The following is a 26,437-nucleotide window of genomic DNA, read 5'->3' on the forward strand; positions in this document are numbered from 1 at the left end:
CACAGCTGTTGTCACGAATGTCGCACTCGCTTACATCACTGTCATGAGACATTCTCGCAAAAAAAATCACGGTTTTAGTAACGCAGTAACGCAGTGTGTTTATGGGAAAGTAACAGTAATCTAATTACCTGTTTTGCAATAGTAATCCCTTATATTACTCGTTACTTGAAAAAAGTAATCTGATTACTAGTAATTAGTAATCTTGCGTCATTTTTTGATTGGTCGACATGGTACATTTTTCGATCAATGGGAAAGGGCGGGTTTTTTTGGTGTTGTTTTTGCTCACAGGCTTTCGAGCGTTTTCCTTATAAAACGCCGTTTTTACCGTTTCTTCCTGCAGTAAATATAAACAACGACAGTATTCAGGAAGAAAAACAAACATTGCAGATATTTTTATCATAACTCTGGTTTTACGTGGCCGATCAACACAGTTTAAAAACTGGTATAAAGTCCACACTTTGTCCGTCAGTTGTTCCGTCTGTCCTGCTCACATCTCCAATGGTTGTACACGCTGTCATTAACGTGGCTTCACTCCACATCAGCCGCTTTGCTCGCTAAAACACATGTCGGCGGATAAGGACGCGTCATAGCCTGTCAACCACGTTGATTAGCTGCGTATATACGAATGTGAATCGCATCATTGGCTGGACTGTGGGATAAGGTGGCATCGTTCTGATCCCATACGTGAGCAGCCAGTCACTCACTGACTAACACTGCAGAACAGAATTGTTAAAGTTTTAATTTTAATTTCAATTCAGGTTAGATTTTTTTTTGTGCGCAACGCAGATTTTCTGTCCGCAGAGACCGTGCCAGCAATTGCGCACATGTGCAGCTTAGAGGGAACATTGCTCATAATTCAGACGCCCTCAGCAAAGGGCAGAGCAGGCTGTACCTGCTGTGGAGACTCAGGTCGTTTGGAGTGAAGGACCCACTCCTGAAGACCTTCTATGACATCTTTTACGGTGTGGTCTGCTGGGGCAGCAGCATCTCTGCCAGGGACAGGAAGAGACTGAACAGGCTGATCCAGAGGGCCAGCTCTGTTCTAGGATGCCCTCTGGACCCAGTGTAGGTGGTGAGTGACAGGAGAATGGTGGCTAAGCTGTCATCCCTGATGGACAACATCTCCCAGCCCATGCAGCAGACTGTGACAGCACTGAGCAGCTCCTTCAGGGGCTGCTGCACCCAGAGTGTGGGACGGAGAGATTTCGCAGGTCTTTCCTCCCCACTGCTGTCAGACTCCACAACAAAGACTCCAACTGATCAACACTCACATCCACACATGTGCAATAACACTAAGTGCAATACTCTTTTCTGGCATCGTTGTATTATACTCAGTTGTATATAGCATTTGTATTCTATTTTATTCTATTTTATTCGATTGTATATAGTATTTCATCTTATTCTATTCTATTGTGTAGAGTATCTTATTTTTATGTTATTCCAGAGTTTTTCTAAATTTTGCGATGTAACTTTGCACTTTCTGCTGTAACAAAACAAATTTCCCACGTGTGACTAATAAAGGTTATCTTATCTTATCTCGTAGTGTATTAATCATTTAAAATGTAATTTGTGGTCTGAGGGTATTTTTCTTTCTGAACTTTTCTTCTCTTGAGGGACTTCAGATTATTCTTATTATATTTAATGTGCTTTTATTTATAAAAAGGTAAAGAAACAATGTTTTGTTGGTAAATCCATGAAAATGAATGTAGTCTGTATTCTAATAAGCTAGAGAGGTTTAACAGTGTGTGGCTCCCTCTAGTGGATGTTGTGGAGTATTCTGTTGTCTTTGCTCCAAAGGTTTTTGTGCAGAGTTTTGCTGTTTCCTGTCACTGTGGGCTGCAGAGCACAGTAGTACACAGCAGAGTCAGACAGCTGAAGCTTCTGGATCTTCAGAGGAACTGATCTGATGCTGGAATCCAGTGTGGATGAAAATCTCTCCTTGAACTCGGCTGCTGTGTTTCCTTGATCCCCACTAACACGACTCAGGATGAATTTGGGGCTGTTGTTTCCATCCTGTTTGTACCAGAAGAGAGAAGGAACTGTTGTAGTGCTGCTGTTATACTGACAGTGAAGTGTTACTGTGCCTCCTGCAGCAGCAGTCTCTTCTCCTCTTGCTTGCAGCACGTTGTCTTTTTGTGCTCTGCATTCTGTAAAACACCAACAAACAGTATCAGTGTGCTGTTAAAGAATCACGTCAATGTTGATATCAAAGAAACAGAGTTGTGTTCATACCGAGGCACATAGCAGCCAGCAGCACTGAGATGAACAGAGGCGTCATATCTGCAGTGTAGAGTAACTGTGAGCTACAGCAAGTATAAAGAAGCTGTGATCTCTCTGTTTAGTCTTCATCAACACTAAGTTGGTGGATTAGAAGGAGGAGCCTGATCACAGTGACAGGACTCATTCACAGCCCTGTGTTATTCCCCCTGCTGATATAATGTCTTGTATTCCTGCAAGACATGAAGAGAATGACCATGAAGGCTGGCTCTGTGGTTGGAGTAAAATAATGGATGAAATTGGTTTATTCTGGAGTTCTTCTGTTGTTCTGCCTCCAGCTGAGCTGTGTCTGTAATAAAACCTCACTGAAATTTCCTGATAGCAGTTCTTTATGAGAACAAGAGTTTTCTGATGATAAACATGCGTTGTATTTACACTTTATAATCAGTTGCACTGAAACACTTAACACTGCTTCATTTTGCTGCAATGAATTTAACAAGCTATTTCATTTTATTGTTTTTTACTTACATTTTTATTCACCAAGGCAAAAAAGCATCAAGGTATTATACTTTACTCATTATACTGTACTTTACTGAGGAAGAAGAAGAAGAAGAAAATGAAGAAGTGAAGAGAAAGGACAGTCTTGGTAGATCCTTATCTGAACAATCTAATTTAGGAGTTAACGTAAATCTATAAATCTGATTGTCTGTCACTGTTTCTGTGTTTACTGACTGACATGAAGTTTCTGTGAAATTATTTATTTAAATCTGTGTAATTATTGCTGTAAATAACCTATTAATATTTACTTTATCGAAAATTGGTTCATAAGTGCTTACTATTCAGCTTGGAAACAGTTGATGCTTTTACTTTGAAAAGGTATAGACCTACACGGTGTCGTAAGTCAGTTTACATAAACGATAGAGCAACAGCGCGAGCTTGAATGTGGCGTTCTCAGCGGTTAAGAAACAGGAAACAGATGGCAGTTAAGGTGTCACAAATGGTTCCTTAGCGCCAGGTTGATGAGGGAACAAGGTTGGTATCAAAGTTTTGTTGTTTACATGTGTATTTGTTATTTCACAGAGCATAAAGCAGCTGACCGTAAGTGTAAGGGTTTTCACCCACCAGAGGGTGCTAACGCACCACGATAAGTTTGTCATGCTTAGTCGGCAGTGCAAAGGTTTACAATGTTCACTGCTATATGCTGTGCAAAGTCAAAGACAATTGTATTATAGTGTATTTTATTTCATGGCAGCCAAGGCAAACGTGCAGTCTCGGCTGTACCAAAATGACTGGGAAGATGATCTTAGTACCCTAGCAGGGGTGTATGGTCTAAGCCAGGGGTGGCCAACTCCAGGCCTCGAGGGCCAGTGTCCTGCAGGTTTTAGATGTGTCCTTGATCCATCACAGCTGATATAATGGCTAAATTACCTCCTCAACATGTCTTGAAGTTCTCCAGAGGCCTGGTAATGAACCAATCATTTGATTCAGGTGTGGTGACCCAGGGTGAGATCTAAAACCTGCAGGACACCGGCTGTTGAGACCTGGAGCTGGCCACGATCTAAGTCGTTCAATGAGGTAACTTGGCGCTTTATTTTTAATAGTTCTAAAGGTGAGCAGCAGGATTTTGAATTAAATAGGGTATTTAACAGGAAGCCAATGCAGGTCAGCAAGGACGGGGGTTATGGAGACACACCGTACCAGTAAGGATACGAGCCGCCGCATTCTGAACAATTTGCAGTCTATGGAAAAGAGTAGAGTTCAGGCCAAATAAAAAATAATAAAAGGGAGTTGCAGTAATCCAACCTAGATGTCACGAAGGCGTGGATGAGCTTTTCCAGGTCTCTATGCGGGACATAATGTCTGGCTTTGCTAATAAGACGAAATTGGTGGAAGCAGGATTTAACAACAGAAGACACTTGTTTGTCGAATTTAAATGAGCTATCCAAAATCACACAGGTCACAAACAGTGTCGGAGAGGTAACTGGCAAAGCGACCAAAGGCGTCACGGAGCTGGCCGCAGGGGATATTACTGTCGAACACGATGATTTCGGTTTTCCTGTCATTTAAGATAAGAGAGTTACTAGAGAGCCAATCTTTGACCTCGTGCATACGCTCACGAAAACAGTACAAGACATGGCAGGATCATCAGTTAATTCGAAATAGATCTGAATATCATTGGCATAACAATGATGTGCAATGTTGTACTTCTCAAAGATTGCGCCTAAGGGAAGCATATACAGTGAGAAGAGCAGGGGACCAAGGACAGATCCTTGAGGCATGCCGCTTTCTTCCTTCTTCTCTCATCGTTGCGGCACGCACGTCGCAAGGCACGAGTAGAATCATTTAGCCAACATTGGGAAAAGGATCTAGGTTGCTTCATTTTAATAGGGGCAAAAGTATTGAGGATGGAGGAGCATGTGAAAAAAAAAAGGTGCTGGCAAAGTCATCAACCATGGGATGGTTCAGAAGTTCAGAATTACATAAATTAACATCAAAGATAACAGGAAATCCAAACATTGCTTATATCCCTAATGCAAATGTCCAAACCATGTGAAAAAACAGATCGAGAGTATGGCCCTTAGTGTGGGTTGGTTGGTTGACTCACTGGGCAAGATTAAAAGAATCAGTTAATGCAAGGAAGTCTTTAGCTAACGGATCGTCCTTACAGCAGATATGAATGTTAAAATAACCAATAATAATCACACAGTCATATTTAAAAATAACCGAACTAAGAAGGTCAGCAAATTAATGAATAAAAGTCTTATTATATTTAGGTGGCCGGTAAACCAGAACAAACAGAGTAGTTCGAGGGGCGGTCATCTCCAAAAGTTGAGCCTCGTAGCTGAGGTAGAAAGGAGAGGTTAGCTGTCGGACTTTGTATTTACATTTAGAGACCGAGGCTAAGCCGCCGCCTCTACGGGTAAGCCTCGGAGAGCTAAAAAAGACACAGTGAAGCTCAGGAAGAGGAGAAGACATGGCTGTTCAATAGATTTGAGATCATCTTTTCAATTGGGGATGCTACAATCATCACAAGGAATGCAGAAAACAGAGAAGTCAACAGTGTGTGGCTCCCTCTAGTGCAGGGGTGCTCACACTTTTTCCGCATGTGAGCTACCTATAAAATGACCAAGTCAAAATGATCTACCCACTACAAAAATCCAAAACATATACTTATTTATAAATATATTGAGGATTCTTTATATCTACAATGTATATACATGCATAACCGCAATATCCAATATTTCACAACACAATTAACTATGTAAATTTTTTGTCATTACCTGAGTTTACTCTGATGACTTGCACTGAATTGAATCAGCCAGGGATGCATAGTCCGGACAGTAGCTGCTGACGGCCAGGTTTAAGAGAAAAAACCGAGAGCTAAAAATTGGAGTTAACTCGCTGACTAGCTTGTCAGTTTTACTACACTTCGCGCCGCTGTTTGCGCATGCGCAGCGACCTAAGCATCAGAAAAAATCTGATGTCATCTGACTGGCTTCCCTGTATCAATCAAGTGACGGGATGGATGATAGGCTGGCATCTATTTTTTTAATGCCATGCGATCTACCAATACTACCTTTGCAATCGACTGGTCGATCGCGATCGACGTATTGAGCACCCCTGCTCTAGTGGATGTTGTGGAGTATTCTGTTGTCTTTGCTCCAAAGGTTTTTGTACAGAGTTTTGCTGTTTCCTGTCACTGTGGGCCTCACAGCACAGTAGTACACAGCAGAGTCAGACACTGCAGCAGAGGAGATCTGAAGATCCATTTGTTTTTGATCGTCATGCACTTTAACTGACACTGTGGGAAATTTTTGTTTCAATATGTTTCCTGATGCCAAATGAGAGATCAGGAACTCTGGTGGGTTTCCTGGATATTGTCGATACCAGAAGAAATAATCGTCACTTCTTGCTTCTCTGGATAATCTGTAGGACAGAGTGAGAGTGTTTCCTTCTACAGTGGACTCTTCATCCTTGACTGCAGTGAGTTGATCACAGCTGACACCTAAAGGAAGAGATAAATGTTGTTAAAGACGATGTTAAACTGTGAGCGCCTGTTCCAGTGATTTCTAGCAAACAGATCCTTTAAAGACATTTCTTCTTCCTGCTTTAACCGACCTGTTAGTGTGATCACAAACAAAGGAAACATGAGCCAGTAATGCAGTGACAGCATCTTCCACACACTATCTGTTCTGTATGCTTCACATATTGAATGTATCTGACAGTGGGAGTCCTTTTCTGCTCTGTGACAGTGTTGCTCCTCCTTCAGCCTCTTCCTCCTCTCATATCTCTGCATGTTACAAACACCAAAACCAAACCTCAACACATGTTACAGCTTTCAGCACAAACTCAGAAACCTCCAGTGGCTTTCAATCTTTGTTTTTAACTCCTTTGAACATCTTCATCACTCGCCGACAAATCTTAGGAAACATTAATTTTATATGAAAAGAATTTCACTAAAGAAACCAACACATTTTAATCCATTTGATTTGTTTCATAATCCTATAATGTTTCCAAGCATTTTATGATTTCTTGTATTCATAAAACTTGTTTATGTAAAGTTTTTGTAATTTATGTTTTGAAAACCCCCCAGCACATATCTGATGGGGAACTAACACCTGTGGACTTTAGAGTAAAATACTGAATAAAACTAGTTAATTTGAGAGTTCATCGTTATATATATATTGAATTGAACTTTGTTTCTTCATGTCTGAACGTTCCTGCAGTTGGTTTGTGGTTGATGTGGATTTGCTGCTCATGTGAATCCTCCCACAGTGTTTCATTAGCAGCTGTAACCACAGTGACTCTGATAAAACAGGAATTAGCAGAATCCATCTGATATGAAGCTGTGCTTTGAATACCACTTCCCTCCTCTTTGAAGAGTAGTCAGATATCTGTGTTCAGGTTTTTGTACAGCCTCTTCTACACTTTGTATCACTGTGTTTCTAGAGCACAGTAGTAGAGAGCTGTGTCTGCCAGGGTTAGGGCTGCTATGGTCAGATTAGTTGATGTAGGTGATGTTTCTGAGTCATATCGATTATCAGGAACATAATCAAAACCGCTCAGTGATTCTACTCCTTTGAAGAGTATAAACTGAGGGGCCTGGAGGTCAGAATGATGTCTGTACCAGTTAAGAAAAGCACCACCTGCATCTGTCTCATAGCTACATGTGAGTTTGACAGATTCTCCTTCTGTTTTAGTGACTTCAGGTTGTTGAGGAGTGATTGAGTCTCCAGCTGTTAGTCCTGGAAAAAGAAAGAAGAAAAGTAGTGAAATGCAGTCTGTATATCTGCTTAATGCAGCAGCTTCAACTAAACTTTAATCCCTGTTCTTAAACTCACCTATAATGTGAGATAGAAGCAAAAAGAGGTGCAGCAACATGTCTTTGGAGTTATTAAAGCCAGACAGACAGCACATGAACAATGTTCTTCCACTGCAGCACAATGACCAAGGTTCAGTGGGCGGGGCCAGTTACCTCTTGACATCATAGTTTCAGTTCAGCCAATCAAATAGTTTTGTGCTTCCACAGCAGCTCTGTCTCTGTCTCTGATCTTTACTGCTTCATTTCTCTGTTGTCTTTGTCATCAGTCCAATGACACAAGAATCAGAGGTTTAACAGTGTGTGGCTCCCTGTAGTGGATGTTGTGGAGTATTCTGTTGTCTTTGCTCCAAAGGTTTTTGTACAGAGTTTTGCTGTTTCCTGTCACTGTGGGCCTCACAGCACAGTAGTACACAGCAGAGTCTGTCACTGCAGCAGAGGAGATCTGAAGAGTCATCAGTGTTTTGTCTTCATTCACATTAAAAGTTATTCGAGGGACTGGATCTGATATTTTCTCTCCTGTTCCAAAGTGAGAGATCAGGAACTCTGGTGGTTTTCCAGGATATTGTCGATACCAGAAGAAATAATCATTCCCATCAGCAGCTTTGGATAATCTATAGGACAGAGTAGCTGTGCTGCCTTCTACACTGAACACTTCTTTGTTGGTTGGAGTGAGATCTTCACAGCTGACACCTAAAGGAACAGAAACATGTTTTATTCTTTTATAAATCATCACAATTCAAATGTGTTTCTTTAAACACACAGATTGTAACGTACCTGTTAGAATGGTGAGAATCAGTAAAGAAAGTGCAAAATAGTCCAAAGACAACATGTTGAATGAAGGTAAAGTTTATGGTTTGTGTTGAACTCTGTTGAATGTGGAGGTTTCTCTCTCTTCTAGTTCAGTAACAGCTCAGCTCCTCCCTGAATCTCTCCTCCTCCTCTCTGATCTGGATTTGAACTTCTCTCACTTCCTCCTGCTTTACACACTAGTAGCAGCATCTTCACTTTCAGGTGGGAGCTCAATTATACAGCCACCAAAACGTTTGGATATTGTTAAAAATGAAGACCGAGTGACTTGAATAAATAATAATTTAAACTCTATATGCAATTCAAATTACAAAAACCTGTCACGTTTATACTTTGATCTCTTTGTGTCTCTGATTTTGTTTCATGAAAATCTGCCGGTGCAGCACATTTGATTCCAGCTCATCTTCATTTAGTAAGTTTGTGTTTGTCTGTTCTGATGCTTTTAATGTCTCCATCTGGTTCTTCATTATGAAACAAAAAAACTGCACTAAGCATAGCCCTACTTAAGTGTTTGAAAAATTACTACTGCCATCAAATTCAAAATTAACATTTATTTGTTAATTTAAAAAAAATTAAAAACCAACAGCTGTTATTTTTGTATTCTTTTCAGTTTAATATACGGCTGAAATAATTTCCATTACCTTCTCAACAGTTTTTCAAGTTTTTGAAGTGGAGCTGCTGGAAAATCTGGAATTAAAAAAAACCTCCCATATAATAAACAAACTTGCCAAAGATTCAGATTTTTAAAATAACACAATTTGTTGTCAGAAAAACAACAGAGTAGAGCTGCTGCTCCTCCACATCGAAAAGAGACAGTTAAGGTGGTTCGGGCATCTGACAAGGATGCCTCCTGGATTTCTCCTGAGTGAGGTGTTCCAGTCCCACCGGGAGGAGTTCCCTGGACAGACTCAGGAAATGCTGGGTCTGTCGGCTGGCCTGGGAACACCTTGGTGTTCTGCTGGGCAAGCTGGAGGAGGTGGCCAGGGAGAGGGAGGTCTGGGTTTCTCTGCTTACGCTGCTGCCCCTGTGATCCGGCCCCACATAAGTGGAGGAAAATGGTTGGATGGACAACATGTAAAGAATGCACTTGAGGAACTCTCACTGAACCTGGTCGTACACCACAAGTATCCATCCTGACAATCCTTCGCAGAAACTTGTTCTACAAAGATGACATAAGAAATCTGTTTATTCTTTTGATGTTTTTTTAGGTAACTTTTAAAAAGATCATTGAAAGTTAATGACTGAAAATCTCTCTGCTTTTTTCATTCCAAAGAGAATCTGAGCTTTTCAACTGATGTCGTCATCCAGAGAAGCTCGTGAAATATTTTAAAGATTAGATAAGAAGATCATTTAAAACTTCTACTTTATTATACAGTTGAAAGAAAAAAGGGAAGTAATGGAATTTGTAATATTCTTTTATTGACACTTTATCAGAGTTTACTAGATGATGTTAATGTCACATGTAAAGGAGAAGATGAGATGGCCTAACATTGAACCATGTGGTACACCAGAAGAAATCTTGGCCTAACAGGCCAAAACACAGAAACTTGTTTAATAGAGATGAATAAAATACAAAGAAAACATTATTGGTAACACTATTAAAGTTTTCTAACATTTTAAATATTTAATACATATACCTGCACTGCTTAATTATGTATTTGCCTACAGAGTTTGATGTCAGTTCTCAAAGACTTTCCTTTCTAAATCTTAATGTAGCTGCTTAGAAAAGAACTGGCATCAGGTTTCCGTCAAACCTGAAAGCCTAACACTCACAGTTTAATCGTCATATTTTGTTACACTTCAGGTGCAGAGATTTTACAATTCACAGACAGAAAATCATTGCATCCCCTCTTCAGGTTTGCTTGGTGAGCTGAGTCTCAGTTGGCAATATAAGCCACCGGGTCCCAAACAAACTTCTTAAACTTAAGATTAGGGATGGGTACCGGTGTCCAGTGCCATGATGGCACCTATTCTGACATAAACGGTAGTAACCAGACCGAAAAGCAGCGCACATTTCGGTGCTTTATTTCGGTGCTTTTTTTTCCTGAGCTGTGATACACTTTAGATTCCAGCCAATCATTTTACGTTTCCGAGGATAGTAGGCGGGGCCAGGTACGTACGTTCTTTTAGAGCAGAGCTACAGATTAAAAATGCCCAAGACGAAGCGGTCAAAAGTCTGGCTGTACTTCACAGCAAAAGATGCAAACTCAGCAGCAACAAGTGCTTTAAGCTGATACTGTGATACTGTCAAAGGAGGTAACTCCTCAAATCCGATGAAACACCTGGCGACGCATAGCGTTTTTTTAAAAGCCCAGAAATGCGCCGTATTTGATAGCTTGCTGCGAGACCTCACACCGAGCACATCTACTGCGGGTGGGTTGCCTGTTATGCAACATCCCCCAAAAACACGAAGAGGAGAGTCCTGGCCCCTAGCCCTGCCAGTGTAGCAGAAATGATGAGGATGATGATGCAGCAGCAGCCGTTCTTCTCTGCGTGAGTAGCTTAATGTTGTTCGTGTGTAATTTACGTTGAGTAGGCTAACCACGTTATTACATTAATGCATGTAAGGTGAACTAGCAAACATCATCATAGCTACATGCAGCTGTCCTCTTGTTTGATGGCAGATACTCCCTTCACCCTGGACAAAAAGGCTAAAATGACCAAAGAAAAAGAGGAAAACAGTTAAACATGAGACGTTTTTGGACAAAGTTTGTGTTTTTTCCATTGTTTAAGCACTGCTTCCAGCCAAGAGTGATACCATATATGCCCCATAGCTGCAGAAAAGGCTAACATTGTTATCTTTTTACAAAAAACCAGCTGAACATGAGAGGTTTTTGGACCAATTTTGTGTTCTCCATTCTTTAAGCACCGTTTGAGCACCGGCACTGTTTCTAAAGTACCGATTTGGCACCGGTATCGGATAAAACCTAAACGATACCTATTCCTACTTAAGATGAAGAACAACAACATCTGCTGGAAATATTAGGAAGAAGAAGATAAATAAAAATAGTTAACAATCATAGATAAATGTAATTCTGGGAACATTTAATTACTCTCTTGAGTCAGCTGTTTCACTTACACTTACAACATATTTATGTACTCTGGATCTGTGACAACAAAGAAAAGATGAGAGGTATAAGTGTTAACCTAACAATCCGTCGTCAGTATTAAATGAATCATGAGATTAAAACAAACAAACCTATCATATTTTGGTTCCTGCTACTGCGACGGGTTATTGTCTCCCTAAAAAACACTTCCCTTGTGCTTTTGGAAATCAGATTTTTTGTATTTCCATTTTTCCTATTTCCGTTGTGTTTTGTGTACTTTTGCAGTCTTTTTCTTATTGCTGGTGTTTTCTTAAGTTGTCCTTTTGGCCTCTCAGGGCCACCGTAACAATATGATGAAATAAATGTAGTCTGCATCCCAGGGGTCGGCAACCTTTCTGATGACGAGTGCTGTTTAAAATTTCCTCAGAAGTCAACGGGCCATATGATTGCATTAGCAATAGATTTAATAACGCTCTATATTAACAGTTACACACTATGTAGAACCACTTTATTTTCACGGGACGGTTGGCAACTCTACTAACGAACCTTATGAATTAAATAAAGTTCACTATCAGTAACATCATAGCACCACCCAGCTGTATAGAGACTCCGTCATGCTAGCTAGTAGCAGTACGAGTTATTGTAACTGACTGTAAAAACTCAGCACAACGAACATAAACTCCATTTATTATGTTGCTCTTTGTTGTTTGCTTTCTCTTCTGTTTTTTTTCTCCATACAGGTGATCCAGGTGTTTTGTTTTTTTCTTTCTTCCCCCTTCTCACCGTCTCTTCTCCCCTTTGGTTTTCTTTCTCTCCCTCTCTTTCTTTCATTCTTTCTCCCTGTCCTATCCCCCAGTCATGTCTGTCCCGTTTGTAGCAACTGAAAATAAAATAAATTCATAATTATAATAAAGGTCAATCAAATGGACCAATATGGCAAGGCCATGATGATCCACTTGGTAAAATAAATCCGCTTGGCATCTTTCTTGGCCTTAAGACAACAATTCTGATGGCTAAAGATCCAAACGGGACAAAAAGAAAAGAAAATAAACTCCACCTAAACTTGGTTTATATCTGACCCAGATAGACTGCAGGTCATAACTTCTTACCTGAAGTTCAGTTCACCTGTCACTGGGACCGGCGTCCGCCTCGGGTCTCTCCTCCTCCTGCCTCCCCTTCCCTCATCCACCTGCTGGCCTCCACCACTTGTTACTGAATCTGTGGAAGCTCCAACACAGCCACCACCAAACAACTGAGTTATTTTTACACACCAGCCAGCATCTGGCCAATCCACCACCTTTCATTGTTTATACCGTTACAAAGAAAAAAAAATCATCAGCCACCGAGCAAATGCCCGATGGCCAGTCCAGCTATGGTCGTGCCATCAGTTAACCTTTCGGCACGCGTGTCTAGGGTTGCTGACCCCTGCTGCATCCTCTCAAAATAGAATGGTTTAACAGTGTGTGGCTCCCTCTAGTGGATGTTGTGGAGTATTCTGTTGTCTTTGCTCCAAAGGTTTTTGTACAGAGTTTTGCTGTTTCCTGTCACTGTGGGCTGCAGAGCACAGTAGTACACAGCAGAGTCAGACACTGCAGCAGAGGAGATCTCCAGATGAAACTGCTGTTTTTCTTTGTCATGTATAAACTTCAGCTTTTCTGTTTGCTCTGAATAATCTGCCATGAAAAGCTGTGGATGTGAACCAGACTTCTGATGGTACCAGTAGAGGTTCCTGACAGAGCCTGAATAGTTGCAGGAGAGAGTCACAGTGTCTCCTTCCAAACTCATCACTACATCTTTAGATGGTGTCAGTAAATCCTCAGAGGATCCTGAAAACAACAAAGACATATTTCACCATCATGTTTCTGCATCTTTAAACTTAGTTTATAAAAAGTGAATCAATTCAAACAACATCCAGATATTTTCATGTCCATCATCTCCTTTTACATCTCACTCCATCTTTTGATGACTCACCAGTCTGAAAGGAGACTATCATCATCCAAATGAAAAGCAGCAACATGATTTCCTCTTGGACTGAATGAACAATAGAGAGAACACAGCAGCTCTTCAGCTCCTAAATGAAGCCTTTCATGTTCACTGCTGTAGCTCCTCCTCCAAAGGCTGCTTCTTCTGGATAGGCTTGGCCCTGGTTTCTGTGGAGCCTGTAAATAAAGAGCTTTGAATATTTGAAATATTTAGCAGAATGTAGAATAATCTCACTCATGTATTAAACAGCAGAAGTACACGTGTAAACCAGCCAGCATCAACACTGGGCTTGATTCTGATTTTGTGTCATTTCCAGCTGAATGTTGTTCGTCTCCACAAAAAGCTCTTTATGAACAGAACTCGTGCAGATTTCTCAACAGTTTTCTTTCCTGTTAGTTTGCAGCTTTGTGGGAGCTGACTTCTTTAACTGTGTTACAGAGACCTTTACTCCTGTAAGAGCTCAGCACTGGAAGGATTTTTTTATCTGCAGAAAATAACAATAAAAACCTTTTTAGTTGTTAATATGAGGACGTGTGTATAGCTCACCATGTGGGGCAGTCTACAGGTTCATATGAGATCAGTTTTTACCAACAGTTGGAATCAAAATACTGGTGATTTTATAATGTCTGGATGTGATGTTGATGAAACTCGTGACTAGAAAATCTGAAGGAGAGCATCATCATCTGATGTGATGAGTTCAAAGAGAATAAATGGAACAAGCATGAGATGGTCTTCCTGGTTTGTTATGTGTAGGCTGTGTGCAGACAGGAATGGGACCCAAGGTGCAGACTCCGGAGACATTCGTGAACTCAAAATATAACATATCTGGAAAAATCAAAATAAACTTAAACCAGAGGACTGACAGAACACACAGCTAGGTAAATGCAACACAGAGAAACACAGGGCTTAAATACACAGAGGGAGCAATCAGGGAATGGGTAACAGGAGGGAAACACAGCTGGGGCAAATCAGGCCTAACGAGACAAGGGGAAGCAAAACCAGATACATTAACCTCAGACAAGGACCTTCAAAATAAAACAGGAAACATGACACAGACTGAACTAAAGACACAGACTCGCACGCACTGCAACAGAGGGAACAGAGACGTGGGACCAGGGCAGACACTGACTGGATATAGCAACTAAGGATACACAGAGACGCGAACTAGACAAGGGGATACAGCTGACAGGGGATACAGAGCAACTAGAGAAGACAGAGACATAAACCATAAGACAGAACTCAAAGAAACCAAAGACTAAAAATTATAAATAATAAAATTAATAATAATAATAATAATAATAATAATAATAATAATAATAGACTCAAAAACCCTGGGTCAACGACCCAGGCATCCTAACATGGTTGGACTTTTAGCTTCATGTGAGAGATTTTACCTTAAAGAGATAAACCTCTGTTACTCTGTTTACTTTGCTTCTGCTGCATTTCTGCATGTCCTCATCCACTAAATATAAAATAGTGTAAATGAGCAGCTTTTGATGTTTGACAGTTTTTATTGTGTCTGAACGTTCCTGCAGTTGGTTTGTGGTTGATGTGGATTTGCTGCTCATGTGAATCCTCCCACAGTGTTTCATTAGCAGCTGTAACCACAGTGACTCTGATAAAACAGGAATTAGCAGAATCCATCTGATATGAAGCTGTGCTTTGAATACCACTTCCCTCCTCTTTGAAGAGTAGTCAGATATCTGTGTTCAGGTTTTTGTACAGCCTCTTCTACACTTTGTATCACTGTGTTTGTAGAGCACAGTAGTAGAGAGCTGTGTCTGCCAGGGTTAGGGCTGCTATGGTCAGATTAGTTGATCGATCTGATGCTTCTGATCCATATCGTTTATCAGGAATATACTGAGTTGTGGATCCTCTTGCTTCTTTCCAGAGTATAAACTGAGGAGCTTGAAGGTCAGAATGATGTTTGTACCAGTAAACATCAGGGGTGCCACTTATCTGATAGTCACATGTGAGTTTGACAGATTCTCCTTCTGTTTTAGTGACTTCAGGTTGTTGAGGAGTGATTGAGTCTCCAGCTGTTAGTCCTGGAAAAAGAAAGAAGAAAAGTAGTGAAATGCAGTCTGTATATCTGCTTAATGCAGCAGCTTCAACTAAACTTTAATCCCTGTTCTTAAACTCACCTATAATGTGAGATAGAAGCAAAAAGAGGTGCAGCAACATATCTTTGGAGTTATTAAAGCCAGACAGACAGCACATGAACAATGTTCTTCCACTGCAGCACAATGACCAACAGATAATGTCATTGGATGAGCTCAGGTTCAGTGGGCGGGGCCAGTGAAATAGCTGAGCCAATCAAACAGTTTTGTGCTTCCACAGCAGCTCTGTCTCTGTCTCTGATCTTTACTGCTTCATTTCTCTGTTGTCTTTGTCATCAGTCCAATGACACAAGAATCAGAGGTTTAACAGTGTGTGGCTCCCTCTAGTGGATGTTGTGGAGTATTCTGTTGTCTTTGCTCCAAAGGTTTTTGTACAGAGTTTTGCTGTTTCCTGTCACTGTGGGCCTCACAGCACAGTAGTACACAGCAGAGTCTGTCACTGCAGCAGAGGAGATGCTCATCTTGATTTCTGTTCCCTTCACTTGAATCTTCAGTCCAGGAATTTTTTCTTCTCCTACTGATCCTGAAGGTGAGTGTGAGATCAGGAACTCTGGAGGTTTTCCTGGATGTTGTCGATACCAGAAGAAATAATCAGAAGGTGACACTTTGTAAGTGTAGGTCAGAGTAACTGTGCTGCCTTCTACACTGGACTCTTCATCTTTGACTGGAGTGAGCTGATCACATGTGACACCTGAAGGAAGAGAGAACGTTTTCAATCAATAATTGACGTTAATGAATCATTTGAGTTGAACATAGTTTCCTGTGTAGGTGAGCAGACCTGTGAGAGTGAGAAGAATCAGAGGAAACACACAGTGATGTAATGACAGCATGTTGAGGAACATAAAGTTTGTTTTGTGTTGAACTCTGTTGAATGTGGAGGTTTTTCTCTCTTCTATAGTTCAGTAACAGCTCAGCTCCTCCCTGAATCTCTGCTCCTCCTCTCTGCTCTCAGTCACTCCTCCTCCTGTGCTTCACACACTTTATAACCAGAGTTGCTGGTTGCTTCATCATCCCAACAAATGCTAGTTGGGATGATGAAGGTTTCAACTGTTTTGAAAACTTTTCCATTATGTGCAACAAAGAAAATTTGCTCTTTTGAATAAAAATGATTAAAACATGAAAATCTTACATCATCCATGTGTTCCTTCCAAAGCTGCTGCAGGACTTGTTGTTGCTTCTTTTAAAAACGCCGATGAATTACTAACGACTAACTCTTGCTGCCTGCAGTCTTGCAGTGCAGCTTGGACTTTGTAAAAATCTTCCACACGTCACATTTGCTTACAGAAGTTTTGTTCAGTATACCGATGCACATGAAACACTAATAATAAAAGTGTGATGTGAGCAGTGAGCCTCACATGAACAGAAAGTTTTGACTTATTTCTCTCAGATTAGTTGTCTTGATTTGTAGAAACGCACAGACACGTCACATTAGGCCTACGAGATCATTTCAAATGTCAGTTATTAACTGACGTATGTCTGTACGTGGGAGCCTTTGTCAAGGCGGCCTTTTGCCAATGGATTTACAGTCAGACCGAGTACGGTGGAAGCAGGGGGTGTTTATTTCCACACACATACAGTGGGGCAAAAAAGTATTTAGTCAGCCACCGATTGTGCAAGTTCCCCCACCTAAAATGATGACAGAGGTCAGTAATTTGCACCAGAGGTACACTTCAACTGTGAGAGACAGAATGTGAAAAAAAAAAATCCATGAATCCACATGGTAGGATTTGTAAAGAATTTATTGGTAAATCAGGGTGGAAAATAAGTATTTGGTCAATAACAAAAATACAACTCAATACTTTGTAACATAACCTTTGTTGGCAATAACAGAGGTCAAACGTTTACTATAGGTCTTTACCAGGTTTGCACACACAGTAGCTGGTATTTTGGCCCATTCCTCCATGCAGATCTTCTCGAGAGCAGTGATGTTTTGGGGCTGTCGCCGAGCAACACGGACTTTCAACTCCCGCCACAGATTTTCTATGGGGTTGAGGTCTGGAGACTGGCTAGGCCACTCCAGGACTTTCAAATGCTTCTTACGGAGCCACTCCTTTGTTGCCCAGGCGGTGTGTTTTGGATCATTGTCATGTTGGAAGACCCAGCCTCGTTTCATCTTCAAAGTTCTCACTGATGGAAGGAGGTTTTGGCTCAAAATCTCACGATACATGGCCCCATTCATTCTGTCCTTAACACGGATCAGTCGTCCTGTCCCCTTGGCAGAAAAACAGCCCCATAGCATGATGTTTCCACCCCCATGCTTCACAGTAGGTATGGTGTTCTTGGGATGCAACTCAGTATTCTTCTTCCTCCAAACACAACGAGTTGAGTTTATACCAAAAAGTTCTACTTTGGTTTCATCTGACCACATGACATTCTCCCAATCCTCTGCTGTATCATCCATGTGCTCTCTGGCAAACTTCAGACGGGCCTGGACATGCACTGGCTTCAGCAGCGGAACACGTCTGGCACTGCGGGATTTGATTCCCTGCCGTTGTAGTGTGTTACTGATGGTGACCTTTGTTACTTTGGTCCCAGCTCTCTGCAGGTCATTCACCAGGTCCCCCCGTGTGGTTCTGGGATCTTTGCTCACCGTTCTCATGATCATTTTGACCCCACGGGATGAGATCTTGCGTGGGGCCCCAGATCGAGGGAGATTATCAGTGGTCGTGTATGTCTTCCATTTTCTGATGATTGCTCCCACAGTTGATTTTTTCACACCAAGCTGCTTGCCTATTGTAGATTCACTCTTCCCAGTCTGGTGCAGGTCTACAATACTTTTCCTGGTGTCCTTCGAAAGCTCTTTGGTCTTGGCCATGGCGGCGTTTGGAGTCTGACTGTTTGAGGCTGTGGACAGGTGTCTTTTATACAGATGATGAGTTCAAACAGGTGCCATTCATACAGGTAACGAGTGGGGGACAGAAAAGCTTCTTACAGAAGACGTTACAGGTCTGTGAGAGCCAGAGATTTTCCTTGTTTGAGGTGACCAAATACTTATTTTCCACCCTAATTTACGAACAAATTCTTTACAAATCCTACCATGTGGATTCATGGATTTTTTTTTCACATTCTGTCTCTCACAGTTGAAGTGTACCTCTGGTGCAAATTACTGACCTCTGTCATCATTTTAGGTGGGGGAACTTGCACAATCGGTGGCTGATTTTTGCCCCACTGTATATAACGCCATGGATAAGTAACGGCAGCTCAAGCAACAAAATCATGATCCTGCCTAATGACCAATGGCAGCCTTAAATCATTTCAGCTGTTAAAGGATTAAACCTTTACTTACTGTAAATGACTGTGTAAAAACAGTGTCAACGTCCAGCAAACATCATGTAGAAAAACAGTTAAATATGTAACTTCTTTGCACTGAGAGAAAGTTTCACCGGTCTGACCCACTTAAGATCACAGTGGGCTATGTGTGGCCTGTGGTGGTCTAACAGCCCAGCCCGAGTGCTCAGTCCACTCGCTCATCGTTACAGTCTGACAGGACAACACAACAGCTTCTTTCTTAAAGACGTGTTGATGCACGGGCGAATATTCAGGTAAGGAAATCCCACAAGGTTGATTCTGTTCATCTGTAGCGTTTCAGTGGGAGAAGAAAGCAGCAGACACCATGAAGGTATCACTTTTCTTTATTGACAACAATTTCGAATATTTAAATTGAATTTAATATATTATTTACTATTATTGTAATTTTCTTACATTTAGGAAGACATTATGATGTAAATACATCAGTTCAATTAGTTGCCATTATTGTCTTTAAATAATGATAATAATTAGGGGTGGTTGATGTGAGTTTCCATCAACATCAATGTTATTTCTTATATTTTGCTTCATAAGTGAAATGAATCCAGTCTGTATCCACACAGACTGTTTATAAGATTAAAACCTGCAGTCAGCTGAGACTGAAGAAGTCACCTGATGATGATGATGATGATGAAACGTTTCTCCCACAAAATGCTACGAACAGATGAAGAGAATCAACTTTTAGAGATATCCACACAGAGGTTTAACAGTGTGTGGCTCCCTCTAGTGGATGTTGTGGAGTATTCTGTTGTCTTTGCTCCAAAGGTTTTTGTACAGAGTTTTGCTGTTTCCTGTCACTGTGGGCCGCAGAGCACAGTAGTACACAGCAGAGTCAGACAGCTGAAGCTTCTGGATCTTCAGAGGAACTGATTTTTCTTGTAGCGTAGCCGTAAATCTGCTCCTCTCAGAGTCTTCATGTTCTGTTGATCCAGAGAAGCGTCGTAGTACAAACTCTGGAAAGCTTCCTACTTTTTGTTTGTACCAGAACAATCTGGGGAAATTGTCTGTTGTTTCATATCTACATCCAAGTGTAACTGTGTCTCCTTCAGCAGCAATGACATCTCCTTGTTCCTGGATCACTTTGTCTTCTCCTTTACACTCTGAGGAAGAACAGAACATGCAGAGGAAGAGATGGATCAATAAACATGATTAAAAACTCACCATTAATCAGACTCACACATTTATTTAAGCAGAGGAAACATGTTGATGTTTGTATCTCACCAAAGAAAAGAGCAGCAAGAATAATCCACAGCCAATGTTCCATCTGTACAACAAGGTTTAAATCAACAGGAGAAACTAGCTGATGTTCAACATTCAGTCTGAGAATTGTTCTCTTCACAGCAGCACTTATTATTGACACAATGGTTGAACACAGTGCAGAAGGAGAGCCCCGCCTACTGGATGATGTCGCCCTCTGTCTCCTCTTTGAGTCTCACTTCTCTCACTTCCTCTTCCTCCTGGTTCACAGACTGTTAGCAGCATTTGAATCACTGTGAGGAGGGAGGATGGAGCACTTTGCACTGTGTGCAAGGACAACGAGCCAAATGTTCTCCATCACTGAGCTCCCACGAGAAGAGCAATGAAAGAAAATCTAAATGGTCACAAACAGAACTTGTTTCTTTGGGATTCTGGTGGGTGGTTGGACTGGAGCGGTGTCTTGGGTAGATAATGATCACGACATGGATTTGGGCGAGTGGGCACTGGGTCGTCGGATTGTTGGTTTCTTTATAATATTGCAGGGTCTTTGCTCTTTGAGGCATCTTTGATGTTTTATGTGTTTATGCGTTGGATGTGACTGTGGACTTGGTTAGGTTGATCGGTGCTGTGAGTCTTATGGATGTGTAGTAAATACTTCAGCATCGACATGAGCGAGGCAGAAATAAAGAGCATGATAAAGCAGAAATGGTGGAAACGTTGGAAAACCAGTGGGCGGAGGAAAAAGAAGGATGACGGTGTTACAGGACTCAGAGGAAAGCAGGAGAGAGAGGACATCAGCACGTTGATTTGGATGCTCTGGTTTAAACAGCACATGGTTCATAACAGGAAACAGGACACAGCGGTGAGGAAACCAAGCATCATCTTACACCAGGCTGTCAGAAACATGCGGCTGAGAGCTGCAGACTGACCCCAAACCTCATTGAAGTCACTGACAGCGAAACTTTCAGGTCCTGTTAAACAGAATCAGTTCTTTTTCTCAGTGACGCGCTCGTTCACACTTCCCACCAGCAGATGGCGCTAATGCACTATTTCCCTGTTTTCCAACCACTAATATCTGCCTTCAACTGACGGAACTTCACATTGTGACACCAGGCGGAAGTAAACAAAGAAAAGGCGGATGAACCGTTAGCTTTCCTCCCGTGTGTCTGAGCACGAAGTGTGTGAGCTGAGTGTGTGAGCTGAGTGTGTGAGCCGCGGCAGCAACGATGCCTTCAGTTCAGTATCTGAGAGAGTTCATCAACGAGCGACTAACTGCTGCTGCTGAACAAATATTCTTGGAGTTTGAAAAAACGATCGTCCAGTACGAGGAAGAGATCGACCGTCAGCGCAGACTGCTGGATATCACCTGGAAACCCCAAATCAAGCTGCACAGGACAGGTGAGTGTCCCTCTGAGGGAGGATCCTGATCACAGCTCTGCGGGACGTTTCTGATTGTGAGGTAGAAAAACCTGAATGCATCATTTTCACCGAGCCGGTGTGTGTGTGTGTGTGTGTGTGTGTGTGTGTGTGTGTGTGTGTGTGTGTGTGTGTGTGTGTGTGTGTGTGTGTGTGTAAATAACTCTGAGCTGATGGACTCTGAGTTTGTCTTTAATGACAGTTAAATCCGAGCAGCTGCTCAGTGAGATGCAGCTCAGATGCTTCTTATCTGTTTACCTTCAGACAGCTTGAACTTTAAAACTGATAGATGTAAAAACAGGGCTCAGAGTCTATTGGAGAAGCTGGCTGGTGTCATTTGTTGCCATCAGGCTGTGAGCATGTGCTGTTTATATCAGCGATAAACTGAGAACATGACGCACGTATGAAATTATGAGTTTAGAGCTTATCAGTGTCTTAAAATGGAACTGCAGCGCTGGCTAGTGTGAAGCTTCTGACAATAAAAATTCATATATGAACTTTAATTTGTATCATATTTGTTACAGCTGGTTTTTTTCAATGCATTGGTTGCATTTTTATTATTTATTTATTTTTAATTAATTTAGGATTTTCAGTGGAGAGAAACCCACTGATGATGTAAGTCTCAAAAACTCACAAAGACTCACAAATATGATACACCAGGTGTTAAGGAGTTAAAGACTTCAGCAAATGAAACAGAAACAATCAACAGTTTCTCCAGATCTCTGTCAGTGTCAGTGTATCTACAGGAAATGTTGCAAAATGATGATTTGGTTAAAAATGTCTGCCAGCTGACTTCAAACCTGCAGAAGCACTTTGGTTAACAGCAGCTCTTCTGAATGGAGCTGCTGATAGTTTTTAAGCTGCTTTTACTGCTCAGGGGACGAGCTTTCATGTTCCAGAGCAGCTGACATTAACTTCCACTATGGACCCGCCTCATCTGCAATAATTCAGCAGTCGTGAATGCACAAATACAAAAGTCAGCCATTACTTTTATGTAACTCTGGGTATAATCGGCTCTGCTCACAACCTCTTGAGATTCTGAGGAGCGAAGCTGATTTTAAAAAATGAGTCCAACGTCTAACATCATCACTTTTCTTCTTCTTGTGTCCTTTTTTTTCCTCCAGACGACCCACAGCAGCACGTCTGTAAGGAGGAGGAGGAGGTTCTCCCTGAGCAGCAGCTTTGGAACCAGGAGAGGAGCTCCAGTGTGGAGCAGGAGGAACCAGAAGCTCCACAGATTAAAGAGGAACAGGAGGAACTGTGCAGCAGTCAGGAGGGAGAGCAGCTGGGACTGAAGGAGGAGACGGATACCTTCATGGTGACTGCTGCTGAGGAAGGAGAGCACAGTGAACCAGAAGCAAACACTGACCAGCTCCCCTCTCACAGCTCTGACACTTTTACGTTTCTTCAGTCCAAATCTAAAGAAATATTTGAAGTTATTAATAATTCTATCCTGTACGAGGAAGAGAACGACCATCAGCACAGACTCATGGATGTCAGCTGGAAACCCGAAATACAGCTTCACATTACAGGTATGTAAAAGTCTGAATGAAGTCACACATGAATGGGACTCATGTAAGTTATGAATCTGAATCATGATCAACATGTTTGAAGGAGGTCAGGAGAGAGGTCTAACAGTCGGCGTCTGCAGCCTTCTGTTGAACACGGTGGAGGTGCTGTCATGGTTTGCGCTGCATTTCAGCCAGTGTTGGAGCTCATATTAAAACTGAAGGAATTATAAATGCAGAAAAGTACATGCAGATTTAATCCACCGTACAATATCACCTTGAGACTGGAAATGGCTTCATTTTCAGTCTGAGTATGATCACAAACAGTCAGATGATGCATCAGAAGGTCATCTACATGGTGCTTTACTGTGTGTTTTTTCTATGAGTCATGGATCAGTCTCCCTGGAACTCAGACCTCAACATTGTTCAAGAAGTGTAGGGTTTTGACAGGCAACAAAACAAAATTCAGTCAATATCCAAAGAATACCTCTAAATCTTTTTCAGGAACCCTGGAGAACTCTTTTTTTTCAACACTACCTGAATAAATGACAAAAGCTGCCAAACTGTTCAGTCTGTGGTGAAGATTAAAGGTAGCCAAACCACATCAATCAATACCAAATATTTAAAATTGTACAAACCTTTGCTTTGTATACTGTATAATGCATTTGGTTTTGCACACATTTCAATAAATCTGCCGTTTCATTAACTTGCTACATCATTTCCTCATTTTCCAGGCAAAACATAAATGAAGGATAGCTTTAGACTTTTGCACAGTATTACACTTTTATTTATCTCACTCGTCTGTAAATTTTTACCAACTGACATTTTTAAAATACACATGCAAAATATAAACATTTATTTAAATGTACTGGAAATGTATTCAAACTGAAAGTTCTTTAAAGAATCGACTAAAAGACAAAAACCTGCATGAATGCCATAAAAACGACACAAACACAATCTTTTTATTTTGTTACTGTTAGAAAGTTGGTTTGTCGTGTCATACTGATCATTTATTCATTCAGTATATGTTCACTGCCTGCAGCTTTTCTACCTTGCCATTTAACCTCTCTCTTCCTCTGTTGATTTCTGGAGTGGCAGCCTTTGTGGATGACACTTATTTTCTCTGTAAAAGTCTTATTTTGACAATGTGTTTTCTCGGGGATGTTTTTCTATTATCACATCACTTTTCTTTTTCTCGTGTCCTTTTGTCCTTCCAGACGTCCCACAGCAGCCTGTCTGTGAGGAGGAGGAGGTTCTCCCTGAACAGCAGCTCTGGAAGCAGAAAAGGAGCTCCAGTGTGGAGCAGGAGGAACCAGAACCAGAGGGAGAGCAGCTTGGACTGAAGGGGGAGACTGATACCTTTGTGGTGACTGCTGCTGAGGAAGAAGACCACAATGACCCAGAAGCAAACACTAACCAGCTTCTTTATCACAACTGTCCTATGAATGAGAGCCAAAATCATGAAGGAAGCTGGAATTTAGATTCAGGGACAAATAGTAACTCAGAGAGTCGGTGTAACTCTGACACAGGTAAAAAGTCCTTAACGTGTGATTTTTGTGGAAAATCCTTTAAGAATAAGTACAACATGAATCAACATCACAGAATCCACACAGGTGAGAAGCCGTATTCTTGTGAAACATGTGGGAAAGGTTTTTATGTGTCATCATCTCTTAAAAGCCATAAGACTACCCATACAGGTGAGAAACCATATTCTTGTAAAACATGTGGGAAAAGTTTCACACAGAGGGGTAGTTTGACTATACACATGAGAACGCACACAGGTGAAAAGCCGTATCATTGTAAAACGTGCAGGAAAATATTCACATGTAGCAGTCATTTATCAGTGCACATAAGAACACACACAGGTGAGAAACCATATTGTTGTAAAACATGCGGGAAAATGTTCACATACAGAAGTCAGCTGTTCGGGCACATAAGAACGCACACTGGTGAGAAACCGTATCATTGCAAAACATGCGGGAAAATGTTCACATATAACAGTCATTTGTGGCGTCACATGAAAACTCACACAGGTGAGAAACCATAATGTTGTACAAAATGCGGAAGAATGTTCACATCCAGAAGTGTCTGTTTGGACATAGAAGAACTCACACCGTTGTATCAAGCGTATCATTTTCAGAAATTGTAGTCTTGAAACATGTGGAGAGAAGCCAAGCGTGAAAGAAGATTGGCAGACTTATACGTGTTTACAGGAGAGCTTTCAGAGTTCAAATATCTTTAGACTGTGTTCCGACAAACATCATTTATTGCATGATTATTATGTATAAAGCAGAGTTTCATCTAATCTGTTCTCATCTAATTCTTCAGTGAAAATATGGTGACTCTTAAAAAATGAATTTTAGTTTTGGTTTTATTTATTGATATACAGTCTTTATTTACAGGGGGATTGAAACTCAATTTGTATATTAAGTTTTGTATTTGCTGTCTATTAATGGATAACCAATGACTGTTGCTGGTTGGTGTCTTGTGATGTAAAACTGCATTCGAGGTATTTGTTTTTTAATAAATAGAAAATGTTGACGTTTTTTATTTATTTTGTTTTTTATATTTGAAGCTATTCACTTTATTTGGTTCATAATATCTTTGGTTATTTAGTTCATTTAGACTGACTTTGTTTTGTTGTGTTTTATCTGCATATCAGTAACTAATGACAATAATAAAGTAGAAAGTTTCAAGGGGATGATTGTTTCCCTTGGACTCCTCCAGCCTTCAGCAAAGACCTCGTTCCTATAGCTGCACATATGTTTCTCTGCTTGAGAGCACAGTGTGAGGCAAAGATGTTTTTCCTGCATCATGGGGACCTGCCAGAGCTGAGGAAGGCTGGTTTGAGCTCAACTTTCATTCAGCATCGCTTTAAAAGGTCAAAGAGGGTTTTAAGCAGAGTAGAATAAGATGGAATAGGGATAAATGAAGATAAGGGTTTACTTCAATTTTACCTTTATAATGTTTGAATAGATTTTTATATATTATTGCTGTTAGCTTCTGCCTGCATTAAATAAATTGAATCTGTTATTAAAGTAAAGCCCACCTGTCATTACTTATTTCATTCAATAGTTTCTTTCAGATTGTGTGTTAGAGAAACATTTTTACCCCTTTACCTCCATCATTTTGGTTTTTGTACACCTGAACTTTGTTGAAAACTGTTACACAGGGGTCTATGTCTGTTCCTCAGACTCCTCCCACCTGAATGCTGTCATTATACAGCCACTTGAGCTCGGTCCTTAAGATGTTTGAGATTAAATATCTGGCACTATGGCTCCATGAATATGGACTCTCAGAAGTGGAGAGTCCACTGCAGTCCAACATCAGGCTGGTTGTGCTTTGACTTGTGCAGACAGAAATCATCTCATTGGTTGAGTTCAACATCAGTGGGTGGAGTCAGAAACAGTTTCAGGTCAGTCTGTGAGGTTATTTCTGTCTTTACCTCTGTGTGTTACTCTACTCGATCTGTTTTCTTTTTCTTGTTTCCTTTTGTTCCTCCAGGCGTCCCAC

The 26,437-nt window shown here is 41.1% G+C and overlaps 1 protein-coding gene and 1 gene segment (V, D, J or C); one reads left to right on the forward strand and one right to left on the reverse strand.

The window, feature by feature from the left end:
* Window positions 1-1,821: 1,821 nt before the first annotated feature.
* On the reverse strand, window positions 1,822-2,399 carry LOC113010354 (T cell receptor alpha variable 18-like; the record flags this gene model as incomplete). The annotated part of the segment is given in 2 exon segments: window positions 1,822-2,147; window positions 2,233-2,399. Coding segments are annotated over 2 exon segments (372 nt in total), but the record flags the coding sequence as incomplete, so codon positions are not given.
* Window positions 2,400-21,102: 18,703 nt separating this feature from the next.
* On the forward strand, window positions 21,103-25,474 carry LOC113010271 (zinc finger protein 227-like). Its single transcript, XM_026149281.1, has 3 exons — window positions 21,103-21,398; window positions 22,541-22,948; window positions 24,142-25,474. Exons 1-3 carry the CDS (start codon window positions 21,227-21,229, stop codon window positions 24,969-24,971), a joined length of 1,410 nt encoding a protein of 469 aa, XP_026005066.1. The 5' UTR covers window positions 21,103-21,226; the 3' UTR covers window positions 24,972-25,474.
* Window positions 25,475-26,437: the final 963 nt, after the last annotated feature.

The sequence above is a fragment of the Astatotilapia calliptera genome, chromosome 18 (genome assembly GCF_900246225.1).
Source record: "Astatotilapia calliptera chromosome 18, fAstCal1.2, whole genome shotgun sequence".
NCBI classification, from domain to species: domain Eukaryota; kingdom Metazoa; phylum Chordata; class Actinopteri; order Cichliformes; family Cichlidae; genus Astatotilapia; species Astatotilapia calliptera.